Source organism: Lagopus leucura, unplaced genomic scaffold, assembly GCF_019238085.1.
Source record: "Lagopus leucura isolate 7727_CA_CO unplaced genomic scaffold, USGS_WTPT01 63736-0_obj-0_obj, whole genome shotgun sequence".
Classification (NCBI taxonomy): domain Eukaryota; kingdom Metazoa; phylum Chordata; class Aves; order Galliformes; family Phasianidae; genus Lagopus; species Lagopus leucura.
Window position 1 is genome coordinate 1 of NW_024968252.1, and position 18863 is coordinate 18863.

General features: G+C 45.7%; 2 protein-coding genes and 1 non-coding gene across 5 annotated transcripts; 2 read left to right on the plus strand and 1 right to left on the minus strand.

The window, feature by feature from the left end:
* The first annotated feature begins 2 nt into the window (after positions 1-2).
* Positions 3-117, plus strand: LOC122193563. The gene has a single exon (XR_006182936.1). It is a non-coding gene; the product is annotated as a U5 spliceosomal RNA (small nuclear RNA).
* A 246-nt stretch (positions 118-363) lies between these two features.
* LOC122193562 (armadillo-like helical domain containing protein 1) lies at positions 364-6814 on the plus strand. 2 transcript variants are annotated; one of them, XM_042894395.1, is made up of 5 exons: positions 364-531; positions 1821-1950; positions 2604-2681; positions 3268-3376; positions 5560-6814. In XM_042894395.1, exons 1-5 carry the CDS (start codon positions 488-490, stop codon positions 5616-5618), a joined length of 420 nt encoding a protein of 139 aa, XP_042750329.1. In that variant the 5' UTR covers positions 364-487; the 3' UTR covers positions 5619-6814. The 2 variants fall into 2 exon arrangements, with proteins under 2 accessions (XP_042750329.1, XP_042750330.1); XM_042894396.1 differs by having other exon boundaries at positions 370-531; positions 6450-6814.
* Positions 4053-18354, minus strand: LOC122193560 (kinesin-like protein KIF2C). 2 transcript variants are annotated; one of them, XM_042894393.1, is made up of 22 exons: positions 18272-18354; positions 18081-18175; positions 17162-17266; positions 16890-16938; positions 15245-15292; positions 14183-14302; positions 13357-13473; positions 12988-13088; positions 12757-12852; positions 12195-12249; positions 11953-12115; positions 11603-11693; positions 11068-11131; positions 10213-10304; positions 9872-10014; positions 8361-8565; positions 7796-7906; positions 7306-7373; positions 5674-5776; positions 5479-5595; positions 4980-5106; positions 4053-4715 (listed from the first exon to the last, which is right to left on the minus strand). In XM_042894393.1, the coding sequence occupies exons 1-22, from the start codon at positions 18333-18335 to the stop codon at positions 4636-4638; spliced, it is 2214 nt and encodes a 737-aa protein (XP_042750327.1). In that variant the 5' UTR covers positions 18336-18354; the 3' UTR covers positions 4053-4635. The 2 variants fall into 2 exon arrangements, with proteins under 2 accessions (XP_042750327.1, XP_042750328.1); XM_042894394.1 differs by lacking the exons at positions 13357-13473; positions 15245-15292.
* Positions 18355-18863: the final 509 nt, after the last annotated feature.

The following is an 18863-nucleotide window of genomic DNA, read 5'->3' on the forward strand; positions in this document are numbered from 1 at the left end:
TTATACTCTGGTTTCTCTTCAGATCGTATAAATCTTTCGCCTTTTACTAAAGATTTCCGTGGAGAGGAACAAGCACGAGTGTCGTGGAATTTTTTGAGGCTCCGCTTCGGTGGAGCTATCCCTGCTGTGGTTAAGGACGGAGCGAATTTAGGGGTGTTGTTCTGCGCCAGAGTCGCCCCGCCTTGATGGTGACTCACAGTCGCCCGTGTCTCACCAGGCGCCCAGCTGCTGCTCGCCCTCGCGGCCCGCCGCGCCCCGCCCGCCCTGCTGCCCGGCCTGGTGGCGCTGCTGACCCCGCCCCAGAGCAAAGCGCGCGCCAAAGGTAAAAGCCGTGCTGCGGCAGGCCGCGGCCGCCCGCGCTGTGCGGGCTGTGCTGTGGCGTCGTACGGCCTGCCCTTCCTTCTCGCGTCTTATAAATGTGTCAAAGCATCGTTCTCACTTTCCTCGTCTTCCTCCTGCAGACCCAACGCTGCGCCCGAGGGAGCCGATGCCGGCCCACGTTCAGCAGGCAGCTGCTGCTAAAGCCGTCGGGTAAGGAAAGCTGGAGTAAAACCCACAGGAGCGTGCGGGGGGGAGGCAGAGAAACATCTTCCTTTGAGTTGGAGGCGTATAGCAGGATCAAATGCACCCTCCGCGGTTCGCTGATGACACCAGGCTGAGTGGTGCAGTAGACACAATAAAGGGGAGGAAAGTCAGCCAGAGGGAGCTGGACAGACTCAACAGTGGGCACGTGAGAACCTGCCGAGGTTCAGCAGTGCCAAGTGCTGGGTGTTGCACTTGGGTCAGGGCAATCCCAGATACATGTGCAGACTCCTTGAGCGCAGCCCAGCAGAGAAGGGCTTGGGGGTCCTGACGGACAGGAAGCAGGACATGAGCCAGCACTGTGCTCCTGCATGCTGGAAGGCCAGCTGTACCCCGGGCTGCATCGACAGGGGTGGCAGCAGGAAGAAGGAGGGGACCATCCCCCTCTGCTCTGCCCTTGTGAGGCCCCATCTGGATCGTCGTGTCCAGGCCTGGGGCCCCCAGCACAGGAGGGATGCAGAGCTGTTGGAGTGGGTCTAGAGGAGGACACAAAGATGGAGCACCTCTTTTAAGAAGAAAGGTTGAGGGAACTGGGCATGTTTACCCTGGAGGCTCCAGGGACACAATCACAGCCTTCCAGTGCTCGAAGGGAGCTTACAAGTAGGAGGAGTACCAACTTTTTACGCAGTGTGATAGTGATAGAACAAGGAGGAATGGCTTTAAGCTAAAAGAGGGGGATTTCGGTCAGATTTTAGGAAAAAAATTTTGATCGGAGGCAGTGAGTCTCTGGCACAGAGACCTCAGCCACCCAATGGAAGAATGTAGTACCTGTGATTGACCACAGAATCCTTACATTTGGCTGCTTGTGCTAAAGTCTGTGCATTTATTATGAATTTCCTGCAGTGTCCACAAGATAGTGCTATGAGAACATTTCTACAAAAGCAGATGAGTTTAGTGGGTACAGGGACATAGTCTCAAAAGCAGTGACATTGGTGGTGGTTCTGCTTTGAGCCCTGAGTTCTTCACATTCATGCAGGAAGCTTTCTAGAATTTATAATGCACCAGGAAGCTCCTACCAATAACGTAATAACTGTTTCTCAGCCAAAAACAAACAAACAAGCAGAAAAACCACTAAGTGATTGACAATGCATAGTCAGTCAGATGTTTGAGATTCTGTCTTCTGTCCATTGATGCTTCCATGGGGATCACGCCAGATCTGTACCAAGAGGGCCAGGCTCAATTTATTATGTGCCCCTTCCCCTGCACAGGGTAGAGGCTGATGGCCTGTCTTATTGCAGCATATTAGCCAAGGAGTCAGCAGAAGTGGCTGAAGAGCTGATCCAGCTAAAAGTGGTGCACGGCCTGATGGTTGCAGTGGGGAACCTGGATTATCCACTCAGCCAGAGAAATGCCAGCATCTCCCTGGAGGTGAGTGTGATGGTATGCAATCACAGCATACAGATAGATGACATCATAACGTGCGGTCTCTTTCCAGAAGACTTGAACAGAAATGCTCCATGCACTGTTTTAGTGAGGTTTTTGTTTGTTTCTGAGCACAGCAGACAGACTTCACAAAGGCAGGAGTAGCACTTCATTCTGGAAATAGCTGTACTACTTGTTCTGTTTGCCTTTCTCCTGCCAGCTACCACAAAGAGGGTACTGGGAAGCCAGTGTTCACCCTCACACACCTGTTCTACTCTGCAGCTTGCCCTGAGGCACACCAAGGTAGTTTCCCTGGATCTAGACACTAGTACAGAATTATAAGCAGGTTACTTTGTCCTGCTGGTGCTGCTTAAAAAGCTTTGGCTGCCTCAGCACAGATCTGTGATGACTAGAAGAGGAAGGTCTGTACTGTGAGCAGTGGGAAAGGCACAGAACGAGGGACAGCTGAGAATCAGCCTACTCAGAGTGACCTGTCTGGTAATGCAGAGGGTCAGTATGCTGTTCACCTGAGAAGACAGTGGAGTGGAATAAGGTAGGGCTCAGAGCAAGGACCAACAAGTCCCTGTACACGGAGTTCTACCTCCATACACACGTGCACATCCCTTATCCCCATACACTAACTCTCTGTTCCATTGCAGTACTTTGTCCGCACATACCCCTCTGTGGAGGAGCATGTAAGGAAGGCAGTAGGACACATGCTGTTCCAGCTCTTTAAGGTAAGCATGCCTCCCTAACAGAGTTTATCAGTGGCACTAGAAGAGCTTGATCTGTTTTGCAGAGGGGTAGGGACTGTACTCCTCATAGAGAAAAAAAATCCTGTCTTGAGTAAGAGCACAGAAATGAACCAAGCCCCCCTTGGAGAAGTTTTCACCTTCAGGCTGTGCTCAAAAAGATCATTTCTCTAGTTCAAACCCTGAAGAGAGCAAGGATGGATCTCAGACACCTGAAGAACTTCTGCAACAGCAAGATCTCTGTCAGAATGTGACAAGAGGTGACTCAAGTTCCTGCAAAATCAGGGCCCTCTTGCCTCTAGCTCCTGGAGTGGTGATACAGAGCACTAAGCCAAAGTAGGTCCGGAGAAGAGCAGAGACAGCACTTTTTTCATTGCACCCAGGTCCCTCCTGTTTTACCACAAGCTACCTCTGATCAAAACTAGGCATAGCTAAGAGTAGTAACACCAGAAACAGCAGCTTTAATTTAAGCTCAGTAGGGCCCAACAGCCATTTCACTCACTGTGCTGCTGTCTTAGTATGCTGCACCAGGTACTGCAAGATAACCTAACACTATTGCTGCCTCTTCCAGGACTGTCCTGAGACCTGGTACACAAAAATAGATCCAGTCCAGGCTGAAGAATTGGCCTCCCATCTAGTGGACAGCCCCAAAGACATGACAAAGATGCAATCTGCAGAAGGTAGGCATAGAACTGGCCTCAGTCACTTAAAAGCCCCAGTTGTTTTGGACTAGTATCTCCCTCTGAAATTAAAGGGAATAGTCTGTGGTAGAAGGCAGCCAGGAGACCAGGGCTGGGGTCCAGGGCAAGAGCAAGTAATGATAAGATTGGCCTTTGTGTACTCTGGTATTTGTATGTCTACACACTGGAGTTCTTGGGGTAATTTTGTCCTTCTGGAGATAACCCCTACAGTGAACAAATAAGAGGCACCCATCAGCATCACCTGTCTCCTATTTGTCTATCCTCCATCCTGGCCCCTCTACCTGCTCACCTCCAGAGAATAAGATGTGTGGGGCTATCTGGACCAGGCCACACACAAGGGTCATGGATCCCAACTTGCTACAGCTGAGCCAGTAGCAGCTTTACTCTTCTGCCCTTGAATACAGGCTTTGATGGACTGCTGAACATGGCTTCTTATGCAGCACGCTGACTAGTACATGAATTAACATTCTGGGCCACTCCTGAAGCCCAACTAAACTACTTAGGTGGGAGGGAGTGACAGGGTGTTACCTGCCTGCTGCTGTAAGAGCTGATCCACTTCCTGAAACATATTGAGGCGGCTTGTTTAGAGGCCCTTTTTCCCCCCTTGCTTGGGAAGTTCTACGCCACAGGATCTCAATTAAAAGAGAACATTTATTTTAAATTATTTTTATGCAAACATTACAAGTGTAAAGACTTCAAAAATAAATCTACTAAGAAATTAGGGTACCTCTACAGCACTAGACAGTCTGCAGGGACTGGTAAGACTTTAGCAAACATCAGCAAGAAATGTTTTAAGGTTGAAGTTAATTAAATACAGGAACATTTATTTAATTGAAAAAACATCGTAAAATACTGATTATCTTTTTTAAACCATTACATATAGTCCATTTTCTTCCTAGAAAAAGTTCTGCAGTGTTTTCAAGCACATCTGGAATCAAAAATTACATGTACATTAGAAAGTTGTATGTGCATCTACTTCTCTAATAGAAGTCCATTGTCATTAATAAAGGACCAGATATGAAACATATCTAGCAGACTCTCAGCCCTCCTCCCCCAGGCCTTGAAGGGGGGCTTTCCAGCAGAGTCTCTACAGAGTACCCAATACAAGACATGAAGAGAGATAGGCTGCAATGTTTGCTTCTCTCAGGCACCCTACTGCATTTAATAGTAGTTACACAAACCACTGACAAACGTCCAAGACATACAGAAGATTGCTTGCAAACCAGGTTTTGCTGTATTTACTGATGCCTCTGCTTTCTTATCTTCTTGCTGGCTTGCTCTTCTAGTTGCATGGCTACTTCCAGAGCATCCAGTGTTTCTGTAAAGGAAGAGAGCAGTGACAGGGTTACTGATCTGAAAACTGAACTCCCTGGCCCAACTGCTCCACTCAGCAGTTCAGCTGATGCTCTTTTTACTCTAAAAATGTAGACAATAAGACCAGTCCAGCCTGGTGATCACCTAGGAGTGTCCAGAGGTATAAGATACAGGCTGGTGTTACTTCAGAGTTTTAAAAAGATTAGTGGAAGTGCAGATTAAGAACACACCTCCTGAGTAGACACTACCTCGAGAAGCATTAACATACCTCTGGCACTAAGAAAGTTTCTTGAGCTCTCTTCTATGAAGTACTTAGCTCTGCTCACAAATGTCTCAAGGTCATAGTCTGGTTGTTCTGTGATTCCCAGGAGGTAGTCAAGTTCAGTTGTCATTTTCTGTGTTTACAAGAATGAACACAGTAAGAAACTGATTTTCTAGGAAGTCAAGTTTCAATGTATCTGGCACACCAAAGCAACCGAGCTGAGCTTCTACAGACAACTTTATCAGTCTGTGCTCATCAGCAGCAGATGGAAGTTGCTAGGTGGAAGAAACAGGGACTGGCTGGTCACAAGCACCAGAATTCCCCAGTTTTACCTGTTGGGCAAGAAACCACAGGGGAGAAAAAAAAAAACAAAACAAAACACAGCAGCAAGGGAAATGTAATACCATTTAATTACAGCCCACGGCCTACCCAGCAGCACTGGGTTCAGACAAAGCAAGCTGCTGTCAACATGTCAAAGCATCTTGAGCTGGGCTTCCCTCTTTACCTGTCTCAGTTCTCGAAGCTGTTCTACAACCTTCTCCTCCCGTTCACCAATTTGACTCATAGCTTCACGGAAATTAAACAGGTGGGGACAGAGATCTTCCTCCTCATCCTTGGACAGCTGCAAGAAAACAGCTTAAGTAAGAACAGCAAATTGTTTCCAGCTTTGAGATCTTTTCAGCCCACTGCACACACATACGCTGCGTCGAAGACCTGAGCTTTCTTCCCTCATTTCTGTTTCCTCAATCTCCATTTGATTCTGTGTTTCGCCACCTCCATTATGAGGACTGATCTCTTTCACCCTGCAACAAGAATATTTGCCACTTACTATCTTTCAGCAATTTCAGGGCTGTGGTATCACAAGGCAGCTGCTGTAATTCATCAGTGCCCAGCAAAAAGCATTTGGCTTTATTAAAAGAAATTCCAAACACTGTCACACCTGGAACAAGCTCACATAGAAACTCCAAAGGGCTGTGAGAAAGAAAGATGAAAGATGTTTGTTTGCACATCCAGTGTAGCCATATCAAGCTAGGACCTCTCCTGGAGAGAAGTGCTGAATACACAGTACCAAGTGCCAGTAAAGCCTTTCACACAGACACGTCAGCTTGGTCTGTCACAATCAACTAAGAGGACTTAGTATGGAAACAACAGGAGTAAGGTGGTTTCCTTCCCTGCCTCAAAAAACAAACAAACAAAAAAAACCCTCTCCATAAAAAGGAGAGTCCTTATTTTGTCCTTATTTTGTAATAAGGACAAAAGTCATGGCTGATGACATGGAGCTAGGTGTCAAGCATCAGCTAGGCACTTCATCCCACTTACCAGCATCAGCTTTGTATTTTCAGTGAGTTTTAGCCTACCTATTCCCTATCCAGTGGCCTGAATTTGCCTTGTGCACCAGCAGTGAAACCAATGGGAGCAAGCAAAGCACAGTGCAAGTGGGCAAGTCAGATGCTTCGTTTTGTCTTGTGCTTTCAGGTGATCAGGAATGACTGTCCACCAAAAGAAAAAAAGCAACTTCAATCCTGAGCCTGAACCAAACCTCTGAAGATTCATTGTGTTCCTGAATGTTCAGACTTTTCTCTTGAGTGTTTTCCTGCTAAGGAGGGGACCAAGAGGCCTTTTGTGACATAAATGAAAGCTACAAGGTCTGAAGTACACAAGTTTTATCTTGTTAACATAGGACAAAAGTCACAGACTCTGCAGCCACTGTACAGAGCCATGCAACACAGCATCAGCAAGGGAAAATTCAAATACCACTGATCCTGGTGAAAGAGGGAAGGCTTTAGCTGTTTCTTTAGCTGTTGTGCTGACATTCAAAATACAAACTGCTTTCTCTGCAACCGGAGTCTGCCTATCCTTTTTCACTCATCATTTCACTGGAGATGTAAAGGCTGCTCTTCACAGGTATTCCAGGGTTCAGCAAGATCCCCAGGGAACTCTAGAGATCTGTTCCTGCAAATCTGTCTTACAGGTGCCCAAGACCAACCACGGAGCATTCAAATCCACACTCCCACCATCTGCTACCAAGCACCTGAGTTCTCTGGGTTCTTTAGATTTCATTCAAGTGGTGTCATACCCTACTAGCTCATATTAAAGTCCCCAGTAAACACCTAGTGGTGTTGTGCATAATCTGTAGGGTTATGTCAGGGAATGTAGTACAGCAGCCATATTCTTAGTGCACACTATGGGTGGAGGTCACCACTCAGGGTATACTTCCTACAAAAAACAGGGCAGTTTGAAGTCTACCATGAGACACTCTTCCTCTGAAGGAAGGACAGTCAAAACTGTCTTTCTGCAGTAATAGTAGAATCCTTAAGTCAGAAAGTCATACCTGTCAGCGTATCTCAGTGTGTTTAAGGTGTACTCGCATGAACTCATGCCTGGAGAAATCATTGCTATCTGCAAACAGAAAGCCACAGTGAGTTCCATGTCTGCCTTTTGCTCAAGCTCTTGGCCCTGCAGATCTCAGTAGGCAGCTGGGACACGTTAGGGAAAAGGGTCAGAGTTGAGACATGGCCATGTATGTTTTTCTGTACGGCTCCTATGGAGCAGAGAAAAGTCTGTTTTCCACTGACTTCTTGTGCACCCGTGGTGCTGCACCTTCCCAGGAATTAGGTGTGCTTTGAGAGCACACCACGCACTACTGCAGATCCACTGTATGAAAATGACTTGTGCTGCCTTATTCCTACTGAGACTGGAGCAAAGTTCACTGCAGATTTGACACCAAAATTCCATCCTAGAAGAGGAGCTTGCAGCTACCTGGTCAAATTGCAACACTTGCAAACAGTGAGTGGGTTTAACTGTATCACAAACATACTTACCATGCAGGTCCTTGAGTTGGTTCCTATGAAAGAGTCCCTCAGCACCTGGGTCAACTTGCTTTCACGGAAAGGAGTGTGAGATTTGTTCTGGCCTAAAGCTCTGATACATTCCTAAGAAAAGACAAGTTTTGTGAGCGTAGTATCTGTATCTCTTTTTAAGCACCTCTGCAAACTACAGCCACCAGCAGGCTGGAAAAGAATCATCTCTATTGCTCTCTACATGCTTCCTAGCCTTGTAAGTACACTCCACATACCTGACCACCACAGATACCACATGCCATCATATATAGAAAACAACAGAAACACAAAAACAAGACAACTTGAATGAAGCTTCAAATGGCTGTGACAGTGTTAGACTTGACAAGACTATGCAACTGTACTGCTTTCCTGGAAACATACTAAGAGCAAGTATAATACATTAATTTACAGGGTTATTAAAATACAAAACTGAGATCCTTTTGGCTATTCTTTTCCCTTGCGCTGGAAAGAAACAGAGTAGATTACCTCAAAGTCAAACAAAATCCTGTGTTGATTAGCACCATTTGCTCTCTGAGCTACAGCTCACCTTCAAGGCCAGCAAGCTTTTATTGATTTCTGCACCTTCCATTCGTGTCTGTCGATCAGCACTAGATGTGTCTGCACCTCTCTCATTTCCTGCCAAATCCACCAAGGAAAATTTGCCAACCAATTTCCCTCTCTGACGTAGTATGATTTGGAAGCAGGCATGTGACCGTGAAGAGCTGGCATTTGCAAAAGTCTGCCCAGATGTCCTACAGCAAAGATGCAAACAAGTGTCAGAGCTGCATCACTGGAGATTCAAAGGTCCCAACAGCATTAAAGAAGGCCTGCAGCCATTTAATTAAGTTCTTTAACCCACACAACAGTACCTCAGGTTTGCATGAATTATGGAATCACTTCTGTTACCGTGCTGCCCAGCTCAACTCAGACAGCCTACGTAAGAATAACTTTGACTGCTAACACCTCATACACATTCAGAGCTGGAAGAAATACCTTCAGTCCAGCATTTTCCTGCCACTAAACATTAGCTGTGCTAGCACACTGCAGTCATTGTAAATCCCTCTCTCCAGCCAAGCAGGCTTGCTGCTTAGCCTCTGCTGTGCAACTGTTCCTGCCTGTCACTGCTAGGGATTGAGTCTGCCATACCATAAACTTCACTGTGACTTTCACTACCATTTGTTCCCTAAGAGGGCTGGCAGGTTTGTAGTCCCACCCACATCCCTGCTCCCAGGTGAACAGGGAAGGGGGTTGCCCTGAAATATTGTTGAGGGAGGCAGGAGGCTGAAGCATTAAACAGTTCCTGGCTGAAACATCACCCAAAAAAGGATGCACAGCAGAGCATTAGTGGAGCTTTCAGGACGCACATATCTGCACATGCAATGTAATACAGCTGCCAAGAAGTTCTCAGCCAAGTAATATTTCCATAGCAGGTACATCTTATTAGACAGCTAGGACTTGTTAATACAGAACTTAGCCCTTGATTAAAGACATACCAGTGCAGTGGTAGCAATGCTCCAGTCATAGTCTGCAGCCAGGCCTGCCAAACTGAGCATCCAAGCCTACGGCAACTCCTATCAAGGACTTCCTAGAGATCTTCAAATGACACGTAGCCTTTTTGCTGCTATCAGAACAGCTCATCTGGCCTGCAGTTAATCCTAAGCACTTTTGCAACTACAGCTTGATGCCAGCTGCTCTTCCTCGATCTCACACACTCTCAGGGAGCAACTTAAGCTCCAGAATACTAGCTGATACTTCTAAACTGGAGTCTGCCTGCTTCCTAGATGTGACATAAGGGAAAGGCTGCTCTGATGCAAATATTTCCTTTCTTCTGGAGATGCGTGAACATGTGGCCACTATGGAAGAAAGACTAAATCCATGCCTGCTAGTCCTTCACTATGTAATCCCCTTGTTTTCATGCAGAGGTGCAGATCAGTGCCTGTCTGCTACTGGGAACAACAGGCTCCTTGTTTGAAATCCAAACACCAGCTACAAGCATCACTTTTTGCAGACACAGAGTACAAGACACGATTGCTTTCTTATTGTTTTAAGGCATCAAACCTGCAAGCACTGCCCATCTCAATCATTCTGATGACATCTTCAGCACAGCTGACTTGTTTCTCTTGCAGACCAACAACCTGAACCTGCTGCTTGCCATCCTCCAGGACTCGAAGCTTTGCCTTCTTATTCAAGAGATCAAACACCTATATTCAGGCAATAAGATTGAGGCAAATTTGAACAAAGACTCCTTGCAGGTAGCCTGTACTGGCTTTACAGAGAACATCACATTGAACAGAGGCTTAACAGATAGAAAAAAAAAAAAAACCCTATATTTAATTCAGCCACATGTAAAACATACAGCCAGAATCAGGCCAGGATTAAAAGAAAACAAGAAGTCTTACCTTTCCATTATATATTTCAAAGAAAGTCACATAGACTTCCAGGTCCTGACTCCTGTACCTGGGCTGGCTTAGAAGAAAGAAGACATCTTGTGCTGGGGAAGGAAGACAGGAACTTAGTTAAGTAGCTTAAAAACTTAGTTAACTAGCTTAGTTAAACTAGCTCCTAGTCGCTGTTGAACTACTGCTGATTATCACTAGCCATAAAGCAGTGACTAGCAGCTTAATGACAGCCATCCTAAGCAAATTCTAACGAAACAATTAGTGACGTGCTACCATCTGAAAACCAGTTTCACCAGCACTGTCACCCAGAAACCGAAAACAGGGATATGGATGCTTCTACTGCTAACATTACCTGCAGACAGCAACTCGTGCTGGTCTAGTAAGATCAGCGTAAGTAAAAGCTGCACACACATCCCCCTGACATGGGGAACATCAAGACCTGTTATTGCTTTGGACAGGCCTGCAAAAGCCAAGCATTTGTTTGAAATGCTTCCTGCAGAGAACCTAGACAGCACCTGCATGCTGCTGGAGATGATATACCAGAACAGTTGGCCCTTTGGTTGAACTTAACCGACCTGCTGCACTGACAGTTTCACAATACGCCTTTCTATAAGAAAAGTAGAACTCAGAACAACCAGTTTGTGACACTTTCTAGGCATTACATCAAGGAGGGGCTTATGAGCAACCTGCTTCCTGTACCTCCTGCAGTTTAAACAGCCCCACTTATGAATCAGAACTTAAGTACTCTATGCATCTTTTACCAGAGACATTTTAAATAATCCTGTAAAAACAAAGCATATCTATTTAGGAAAAGCATGCACAAGTTTGATTTTCATATCTTAAGAATCAACTTACATGCAAAAGCATATATGCCTTTTGAGGCGTTCTGCGCTCTCCCAGAGAAGTCTCCACCCATGGTCTATTAAAAGAAAAAGCCATCAGAAGTAAAGTGCAGCTCAGAAGCAAGGCAGGCAACCTGATTTTAATCCCAAGGACGTACTAGGAAGTTATCATGTACATGGTCTGATGTGAATGAGATGATTACAGCAATACAGTGAAGTTATTTGCTGTTTCCCTGTCAGTTTAGAGAGGAGATTTGGACCATGCAGAGTGTCAGTTAAATGCCTGTAAGGTTCTGGAGTGCTGGCCACTGCATTAGAGTTCAAAGGAGTTGTTCCTCCAAGAGGAAGAAGACATGATTTTCCTCACAACTTCAGAAGTACTTAAAGCTACAGAAAAGGAGGATTAACAACTAAAACTATTAACAGTTTAATGACAAAACCCTCAAGACCCAAGTTCCTTGTATAATCCCATGACAAAGAGCTTCAACATACATTATCTAAAGCTATAAAATGATTCTTTGGAGGGGAAAAAAAACAAACAAACTTACATGCGTCTTGCCACTGCCCGTCTGACCATATGCAAAACATGTTGCCTTTCCACCCTCAAAAATGGTCTGAACAAGAGGCCTAGCAGTGAACCTGGATATTCAGAAGATAAGAGACAGTTAAGGCAAGCATTTCACATCCTACTTTATCAGCTTTCCTACAGAAGCAAATAAAAGCAAATCCTTAGATAGTTAGCAAGGCCATGCAAAAACCGTGTTAGACTTTTTAAGTTGTTTGGTTTCCTCCAGAAAGGAATTTCCTATTTATTTCAGGTAGCAGTTTAGTTTAAGCCAGGCTGACACCCAGCTGTAGCTCAACGCTTTTTATCGTTCCAGTGAGAAGAAAGCATTACCTGTACACCATTTCATTAGAAGCACTTTCATCAAATGAAAAGTCAAATCTAAATGTTTGGGTTTCAAGGTATTTTGTTAGGTCCACTTTCTGCTTTGGCTCGTGCACCAGAAGGACACACTTGCTTGGAACAGTAATCACATCACATTCCTTTTTGTTAATTTCTGTTGACAGAAGAGAGACTCAGTTTTAACATGAATATCAAACAGCTCCAGCTCAGGGCTGCTTCGTCAGCATGCTCACCTTGTTTATTCAGAGGGCGCTTCCTAACACACACACAAATTCTATGTTCTTCTATCTAAGAAAAAATAGGAAAACAAGTAATTATGCTCCTGTTTCACCTACTTAGAATTACAGAGAAAAATTTCATGCTTCCTCACATCAACTTTCACATGCACTGAGTAATTTCTGAGAGGTGCTGAGGCAGAGTACAACTCGTGAAGTAGGTCTTGAAGTCCATCAGACACAGAGGGAACACTACGAGCAGCTTGCCTTTGAGTAGCATACTCAACATATCTTGCAGAAATGCTCCTATGCTGAAGTATCCCAAACATTCTGTACTAGGATCAATAACATTCAGTTGCTGGCCAGCTGTCCAGCAAGATCCGATATTACTACTGCAGCTTATCCTACACTGGACAGGTTAGTGACCTCACATTCACTGCCAGGTGCCTCAGGATCACAACATGCTCAGGATTTCCCAGGAGCTGTGATGCACCGATTTGCTCATATGCTAAAATCCTCAGTACAAAATAAATAAGTCAAATGGTCTGTGCTGCAGTCAGTGGCCTCAATGTTTCCTTACTGGGTCAGACAGGGATATTGGCTGGCAGTCTAACGTTGCTCTGAATTCCCTGATCATCCGTGCAAACTCCCAGTTTGGACAATTGCTGTCAATTTCCTGCACGTAAAAGACAACATCAGACAAAGGTAATTAGCCCGTTATAGCTATATATATATATATATATGAATACATTGTGGTTTTAACTGCCACAATATGCTACCCTATAGCATCTCCTTTCTGGAATAGTACTACCTGTGCACGTTTTATCCTGATTTCACTAAGTTGAGCCCTCTTCTCTTCTCTCTTGTTTTTCATCTTCTCCATCTCTTTCACAATGTTAGATTTTCTTCGAACTAGATAAAAATGAAAGTGTTTCCTTTAATTAAAATTTCACCCTATGTTTTAAACACATTTTATACTGCCCTGTTACTCTAAGGGCAGAATTTCTAAGGAGATATCGCTATGATAGAATTCCACATTTATCATACAAATACTTCAGACATCCAGTCTTACTGCCAAAGGCACCTTTTCAAAGTGCTAGCCTAGGAGCAGACAAAGTAGCACAGACTGGTGAACCAGTTCTTAGCCACTGCTCCCTGGTACCCCACTGCTCCCTGGTACCTGGGCTCTGTGAAGAGCTTATTCTAGCAGAAGGCAGATTATCCTCTGTAATGCCATTCCCATTTGGAAGCACATTTTCTGGAGCACAGCGCAGCTTACTAGCCCTGGTTTGGCCAGCTGCAGAGAGAAGCCAGACCAAAAGACAGTAAGTAGAACCCAAAGATTAAGAACTATTTGTTATTTGTGAAGTCTTACAGACCTCAGGTATTCCTCTGCTCTGATTGTGGATTGGTTCAGAGAACAAGCTTGCATGCAAATACTTATTTTTAAATCCAGATTTTATTCAAAGCTACAAATCAATGCCACATCAGCTAGGCAAGAAGTTAATATCAAACCTCTTATTTGAATATCTTAATTCATGAGGCACATGCACCACTATTCATGGAGAAGGTCTCGTTGAGAGAGAGAACTACAGTTTCACAGTAACTCAAGCAGGCTCAAGTTCTTGCTTTACTCAACCAGCATATGTAGAACTCCTACCAGTGTAGTCAGAGCCTGTTGTGAGTACTAAGGCACTTTGCTTCCTGCTCGCCCTGTGAATGCTACTTGGTGCTGTTAAGCAGGTACCACATTAAAACACAAGACCTGCTGCAGCTGTCTGGTTAAGGAAGCACATTGTTCTTCAACAACACTGTTTCCCATGTCCTTTGATAACTCCTTCAAGCAGAAGCCCCAGATATTTACATAGCATTGGACCTCCCCCTCTTGCTTTATATGTGAAAGGGTAGAGGCTGCTCCTGTTCCTAGATAGGTAGTTTACTTAATTCAATACATACAAAGCACGTTGCTTCATATCAGCAATTCCTTAAGTTCTTTCTGTACTCACCAGGAACTGCCAAGTTGTTTCTTATTTGTGTAGAAGTACAGGGATCCACCCCCATCTCATTTTCCTGGAGGTTGTGCTGAGATTCTGTGATGACAGACATCCTAGAACGGCCCCGCACAGCTTTGGAAACAGAAATTCAAGGTCAGCGTCGCATATCAGACACTCAGGCATTTGAAAATAATTGTGTATTCAGATGTGCAGGCTGTGATTAAAAAGACTGTTTCCAAATTTGAGATGTTAGCAAAGTCTAGGATGAAGCAGTGCTGGAAAGATAGGTGGGTGAGAAACGACCACCACAGAAAAACAAACAGTTCATTCCAGATTTGCAGCTTCAGTGAATTTCTTGTCACATATCACTAGGGATTCACTAACGTGGCTGTTCCAAATCTTAAGACCTAGGAAGGAGGTAGTTACATCACAGACAAATGGAAAAATCCTCTGAACCTTCACACCTGCAGGCTACAAGTTAACTGATGGTGACAGCAGAACTGCAATCTGGCAGCTGCTCAAAATGAATTTATCCAAGGCTGTACCACTAATTTTGCTTTACAGACTACAGATTGAGTTATCTAGGAAAGCCAGGACAAAAATCATTTTTTCCACATCCAAAGATAAAACTGGTCAAGGGCTGGATCAAACCATCACAAACCCAAGCCCAGTACAGAGAGCACGGGGTGCCACAGTGGAGTGGCAGCTTAATCACACTAATTTCAGCTAAAGGACTCCACACAGTCACAGTATGAAATCTTCACAAAGTGCCTTTTCGTAGCATGTGGAGATGGAGACTACCTAAGGTTTTGTTCTCTGATTGAGAACAAACCACTTGCAGAGCTTCCTAGGGAAGGGATAGATTTGTAAAAAAGCAAATCTGGTATGAAAAATAGAAGTGTGCTATGAAAACCAGAACTAACCTCCAGCAATCACAGGAATTTACCCAGAATCAATCACTATGATTTCAAAGGAAATAATACTTAATGTGAAACAAATCTCAACTTCAATTCTGGATCAAATTCCTTACAATTGTGCACATGAAATTCAGTGCTCATGTGTTAGAATTTTTACCTGCAATCTTCTGCTCAGGTGCAGAGACATTAGATGTCACTGCTGCAACTTTAAGAACAAGAAGAATCAGTTTCATTATACTCTGATGGTACGTTATTCCATGTCCTTTTGTCAAACGTGCCCAGACCTGATTTCATCACAAACTCAGCACTTGTAACAGTGCTCCTGGACAGGCATACCTGCCAGAGGATTTGCTCCACTTCAGTGGTTTGGATTCAAGTCATTTCTGTACAGAGAATATACAGCATCTTCTAAAATTCTGACTGCTTCACAGAACTTAGATCTGTTTTCAAGTTCATCCTAAAAGCGCTGCTTCTCTCACTTCCTTTAATGAGGAGACAGACACCTTCTGATCTTTGATTTGTTTAGTCTAAGGACTGACTCCTGAAGTCAACATTAGCTTCCTAATTGGTGCAGCACAGAGTTTGCTATGAGACTTACTTCCTGACACTCATGTAGTGCAACTATAATATAGATAATATTTGATGACTGATCAATTGCTGCCCTCCAGCACTCTGAGCAGTCATCAGGGACAAGACTGTGCCAGAAGCAAAGGCAACAAACACTTCACATTTGTAATTAGATTTTATACGTCAGGAAAGCAGCAACCTCTGTGAGGCCATTTGCCCCCCTCCCCCCAATCAGTCAATGTCTGAATTCAAACACCTTTATTTTTCCAGCTGGCTGTCCATTAACTGATTTGTCTAGAGATAATCACTATTTTACCACATTCACAAGATCTATGGAGAATTCTCTGCATTTGAGAAACATCAGCATGCTTAGTACAGAACAACTTTTGACAGATTGAGTTTCTTGGACTACTCCTCTCTCTCAGGTACAAAGGGATTTGTACAGTTGATTTCCAATATTAATTTCCCTTCTCTTACATTGTATACAGCCAGAAGGCCAGACAAATGCAGCCATTCATAGAAAAGCAAAAGTTTTGGCCAGCTATGACGTCTGCAGTCAACTGTATTATAAATAGACCTGTAACACTGTCACTTGCAACTCAAAAACAAGAGCTACCTAAAAAGGTGAAAAACACATGAATCTCCTAACTCCCAACCCCTCAAGAAAATTAATTCCTTAGGAGCCCTGCACTTTCACTTTTTCTCACCTGTCTTTGCTCAGAAAACTGTACAGACAAAAATCATTGAGCTAAGGCACACCAGCTAGCACTTCAGCTGCCTAGTCTGAAATGTCTCCAGGAACAGTTGCTGCCCATGGGGACCGTTTGAAGAGCAGATGCCATTTGATGCTGCTATTTCTTGCACTTTCCGTTGTCATTTTGACACCTTTCTGGCATAATAACTGCCGCTTTACTTCTCTGTTTGCAAAGCTACATCCAAAACTTTAAACCTCACAGCAGCAGGAACTTCCTAGCAACGTTTAAAGCCACGTCAAAGAATAACTACAACAATGCTGCAGAAAAGGGCAGCATATAAGAAAATCCCAGCTTACAGGAACAGGAGAGCAATTGGTTGGCAAGGTTCTGCACTCAGGCGCGTGAAGCGTTGGTACAAACTGGTATGCTGTTTTTAGCACTGCCTGAACGAGCAGCCTTGTGCTGCACTAAAATGGAATACCATGGCCACAGTGGAAGACCAGCGTTTCACAGGGATGGAACAGAACAACATTTTCTCACCTTCCCGTGGAGCAGGGATTTTTGAAAGAGTTGATCTACGCTTCTGTTTCTGGAAAACAATGAGAGCTATTAAAAACCAGAATAAGCCAGGAACACAAAGGACAGCACTACAGAACAGCATTAATGCAGCAAGGATTTCTGATTAATGTCTGTGATACAGAACACAAAGTCAGATGTCTCCAACTTGTAAGACCAGCAGTATTATTTATAACAAGGCCTGGTTTTAAGTGTGCTGTGGTCACATTACTAACTGGGGAGGCTAAAGCACTTACCTGCACCGTTACATTCTCTTGCAAAGGAAGGTTCTCTTTCACTTCTGCAGTAGGTAGGTCTTCTGCTAACTCTGGATTTAATGTTATCACATCATCAATCTCAATCTGCAAGAGCAAAGAGAAGATTTGACATTTCCTTTTATTAATGTTGATTTTCAGGACAGGCAAATAAACCTGAATCACTGCTTGCCAAACATTAAAATTGCCCTTAAGGGCAAGAAAACAGTTGTGATTCTATTTGAGTAGCCTACATGCAGCTGCACTAGAAGAAATGTGCTGGTCATGCCATTTACCCTCATCTGCCAAACACTGCGCAGCTCTGCAGGTGCCATAGAAGAGCTCTGTGAGCACAAAAGATAGGCAAAGCACATCAAGAGCTTTTAATCTCTTACAGCTAATCTTAGTAAATCTCAGTGACTTCTGTGCTAGCAGAGCATTAAGAGGTGACTGCGCTTACTGAAATAAACTTCAAAGAGCTACTTAGACCCGGGGAAATGAAGGGTTCAGCATTTAATCCACAAGCCAACGCAACTGCATTCTCAGCGACAGCCCCAAGTTAGTCCATGCAGACCCAGCTGTGCCTCCCGCCCGCCCCACCCAGCACAGCCACAATCCGGCGAGCCCGCACAGATCCCGCCCGCCCCATCACAATGCGCAGCGTTCCATAGCGCCCGGGGCAGCGCTGAGGGCCCCGGCCCTCTCGTTTCAGCTGCTCCAACCCCGAAGGACTCTTGTGCAAAAATAGCAGCGCGATCGCGGCGGCCGGCACGGAACGCGCTCACCTGAGCAGCGGCGTGAGGGAGCAGGGCACCGCGGCGCGCAGGAGACCCTGGAGGCAGGCCGTGACCAGCGCCCGCCTGGCGACACGGGGCCGCGGGCCGCAAACCCGCGGATACGCCGGCCGGCGCGCAGCCCTTACCTCCTTGCCCTTGACGACGCCCGCCTCGCACCACTCCACCGACACGGAGCGCTGCTGCGCTTCCACCGCCTTCACCGTCGCTTTGTGGATCAGACCTGAAAGGAGGAAAGTCGGGAAGGAGCCGCGAACGCCGCCGCCCGATCCCGCGGCAGAGATCCCCGCCCGCCCCGGAGCCTCGCTCTGCTGCTCACCGTGGCTGCGCTGGATGTTGACGACGCGCCCAGGACAAATGTGGCGGTAAAGCCGCGGATCCATGGCGCGGCGCTCCGTCCCGGTGGCGGCACGCGCGGACGGGCAACGGCCGCTCGTTTAAACGCCGCGCGCCGCGGGGCCTACCGGGAAAACGCGGCGGGGGGACCACGAGTCCCAGCCTGCCTTGCGCGTGGGGGGGCGGCAGTCACAGGGAGGGAGGAGGGGCTGCGGCAGCGCGGTGCGGGCCGGGAAGTGCGGTTCAGAGCGAAAGGGCGGCAGCGCGCGTGCGCAAACGCCACCGGGTGGGACGGAGGGGGGCGTTGTCCGCCGTGCCACTCTGCGCTGCGCCGGGAAGGTCGGGGGCGGGCAGCGCTATAGAGAGCAAGGAGCGTCACGGCATTCTTTGTTCTCTTACTGACCAGCAGAGGCATGGCGCCGCCGAAGTGAAGCCTCAGACTATTCCACGACACTCAGAATTTCCCAAGACATTCGTGATTGTTCTGCTTTTCACCTACAATGGTGAAAAGGCCCCATCGAAGCAATAGTGAGAGGCACCACAGAAGGGAAGCCACCAAAATTCCACGACACTCG

Bases quoted from the DNA above. Each gene is read 5' to 3' on its own strand.
- LOC122193562 (XM_042894395.1), top strand. From the start codon at position 488: ATGCCGGCCCACGTTCAGCAGGCAGCTGCTGCTAAAGCCGTCGG. The intron at 532-1,820 runs GTAAGGAAAGCT...GTCTTATTGCAG, and splicing joins GCTGCTGCTAAAGCCGTCGG to CATATTAGCCAAGGAGTCAG. The intron at 3,377-5,559 runs GTAGGCATAGAA...GAAATTAAACAG, and splicing joins AAAGATGCAATCTGCAGAAG to GTGGGGACAGAGATCTTCCT.
- LOC122193560 (XM_042894393.1), bottom strand. From the start codon at position 18,335: ATGGATCCGCGGCTTTACCGCCACATTTGTCCTGGGCGCGTCGTCAAC. The intron at 18,176-18,271 runs GTGAGCAGCAGA...TCCTCCTTTCAG, and splicing joins CAACATCCAGCGCAGCCACG to GTCTGATCCACAAAGCGACG. The intron at 7,374-7,795 runs GTAAGTATGTTT...TTCTGTTTGCAG, and splicing joins CCAACTCAAGGACCTGCATG to ATAGCAATGATTTCTCCAGG.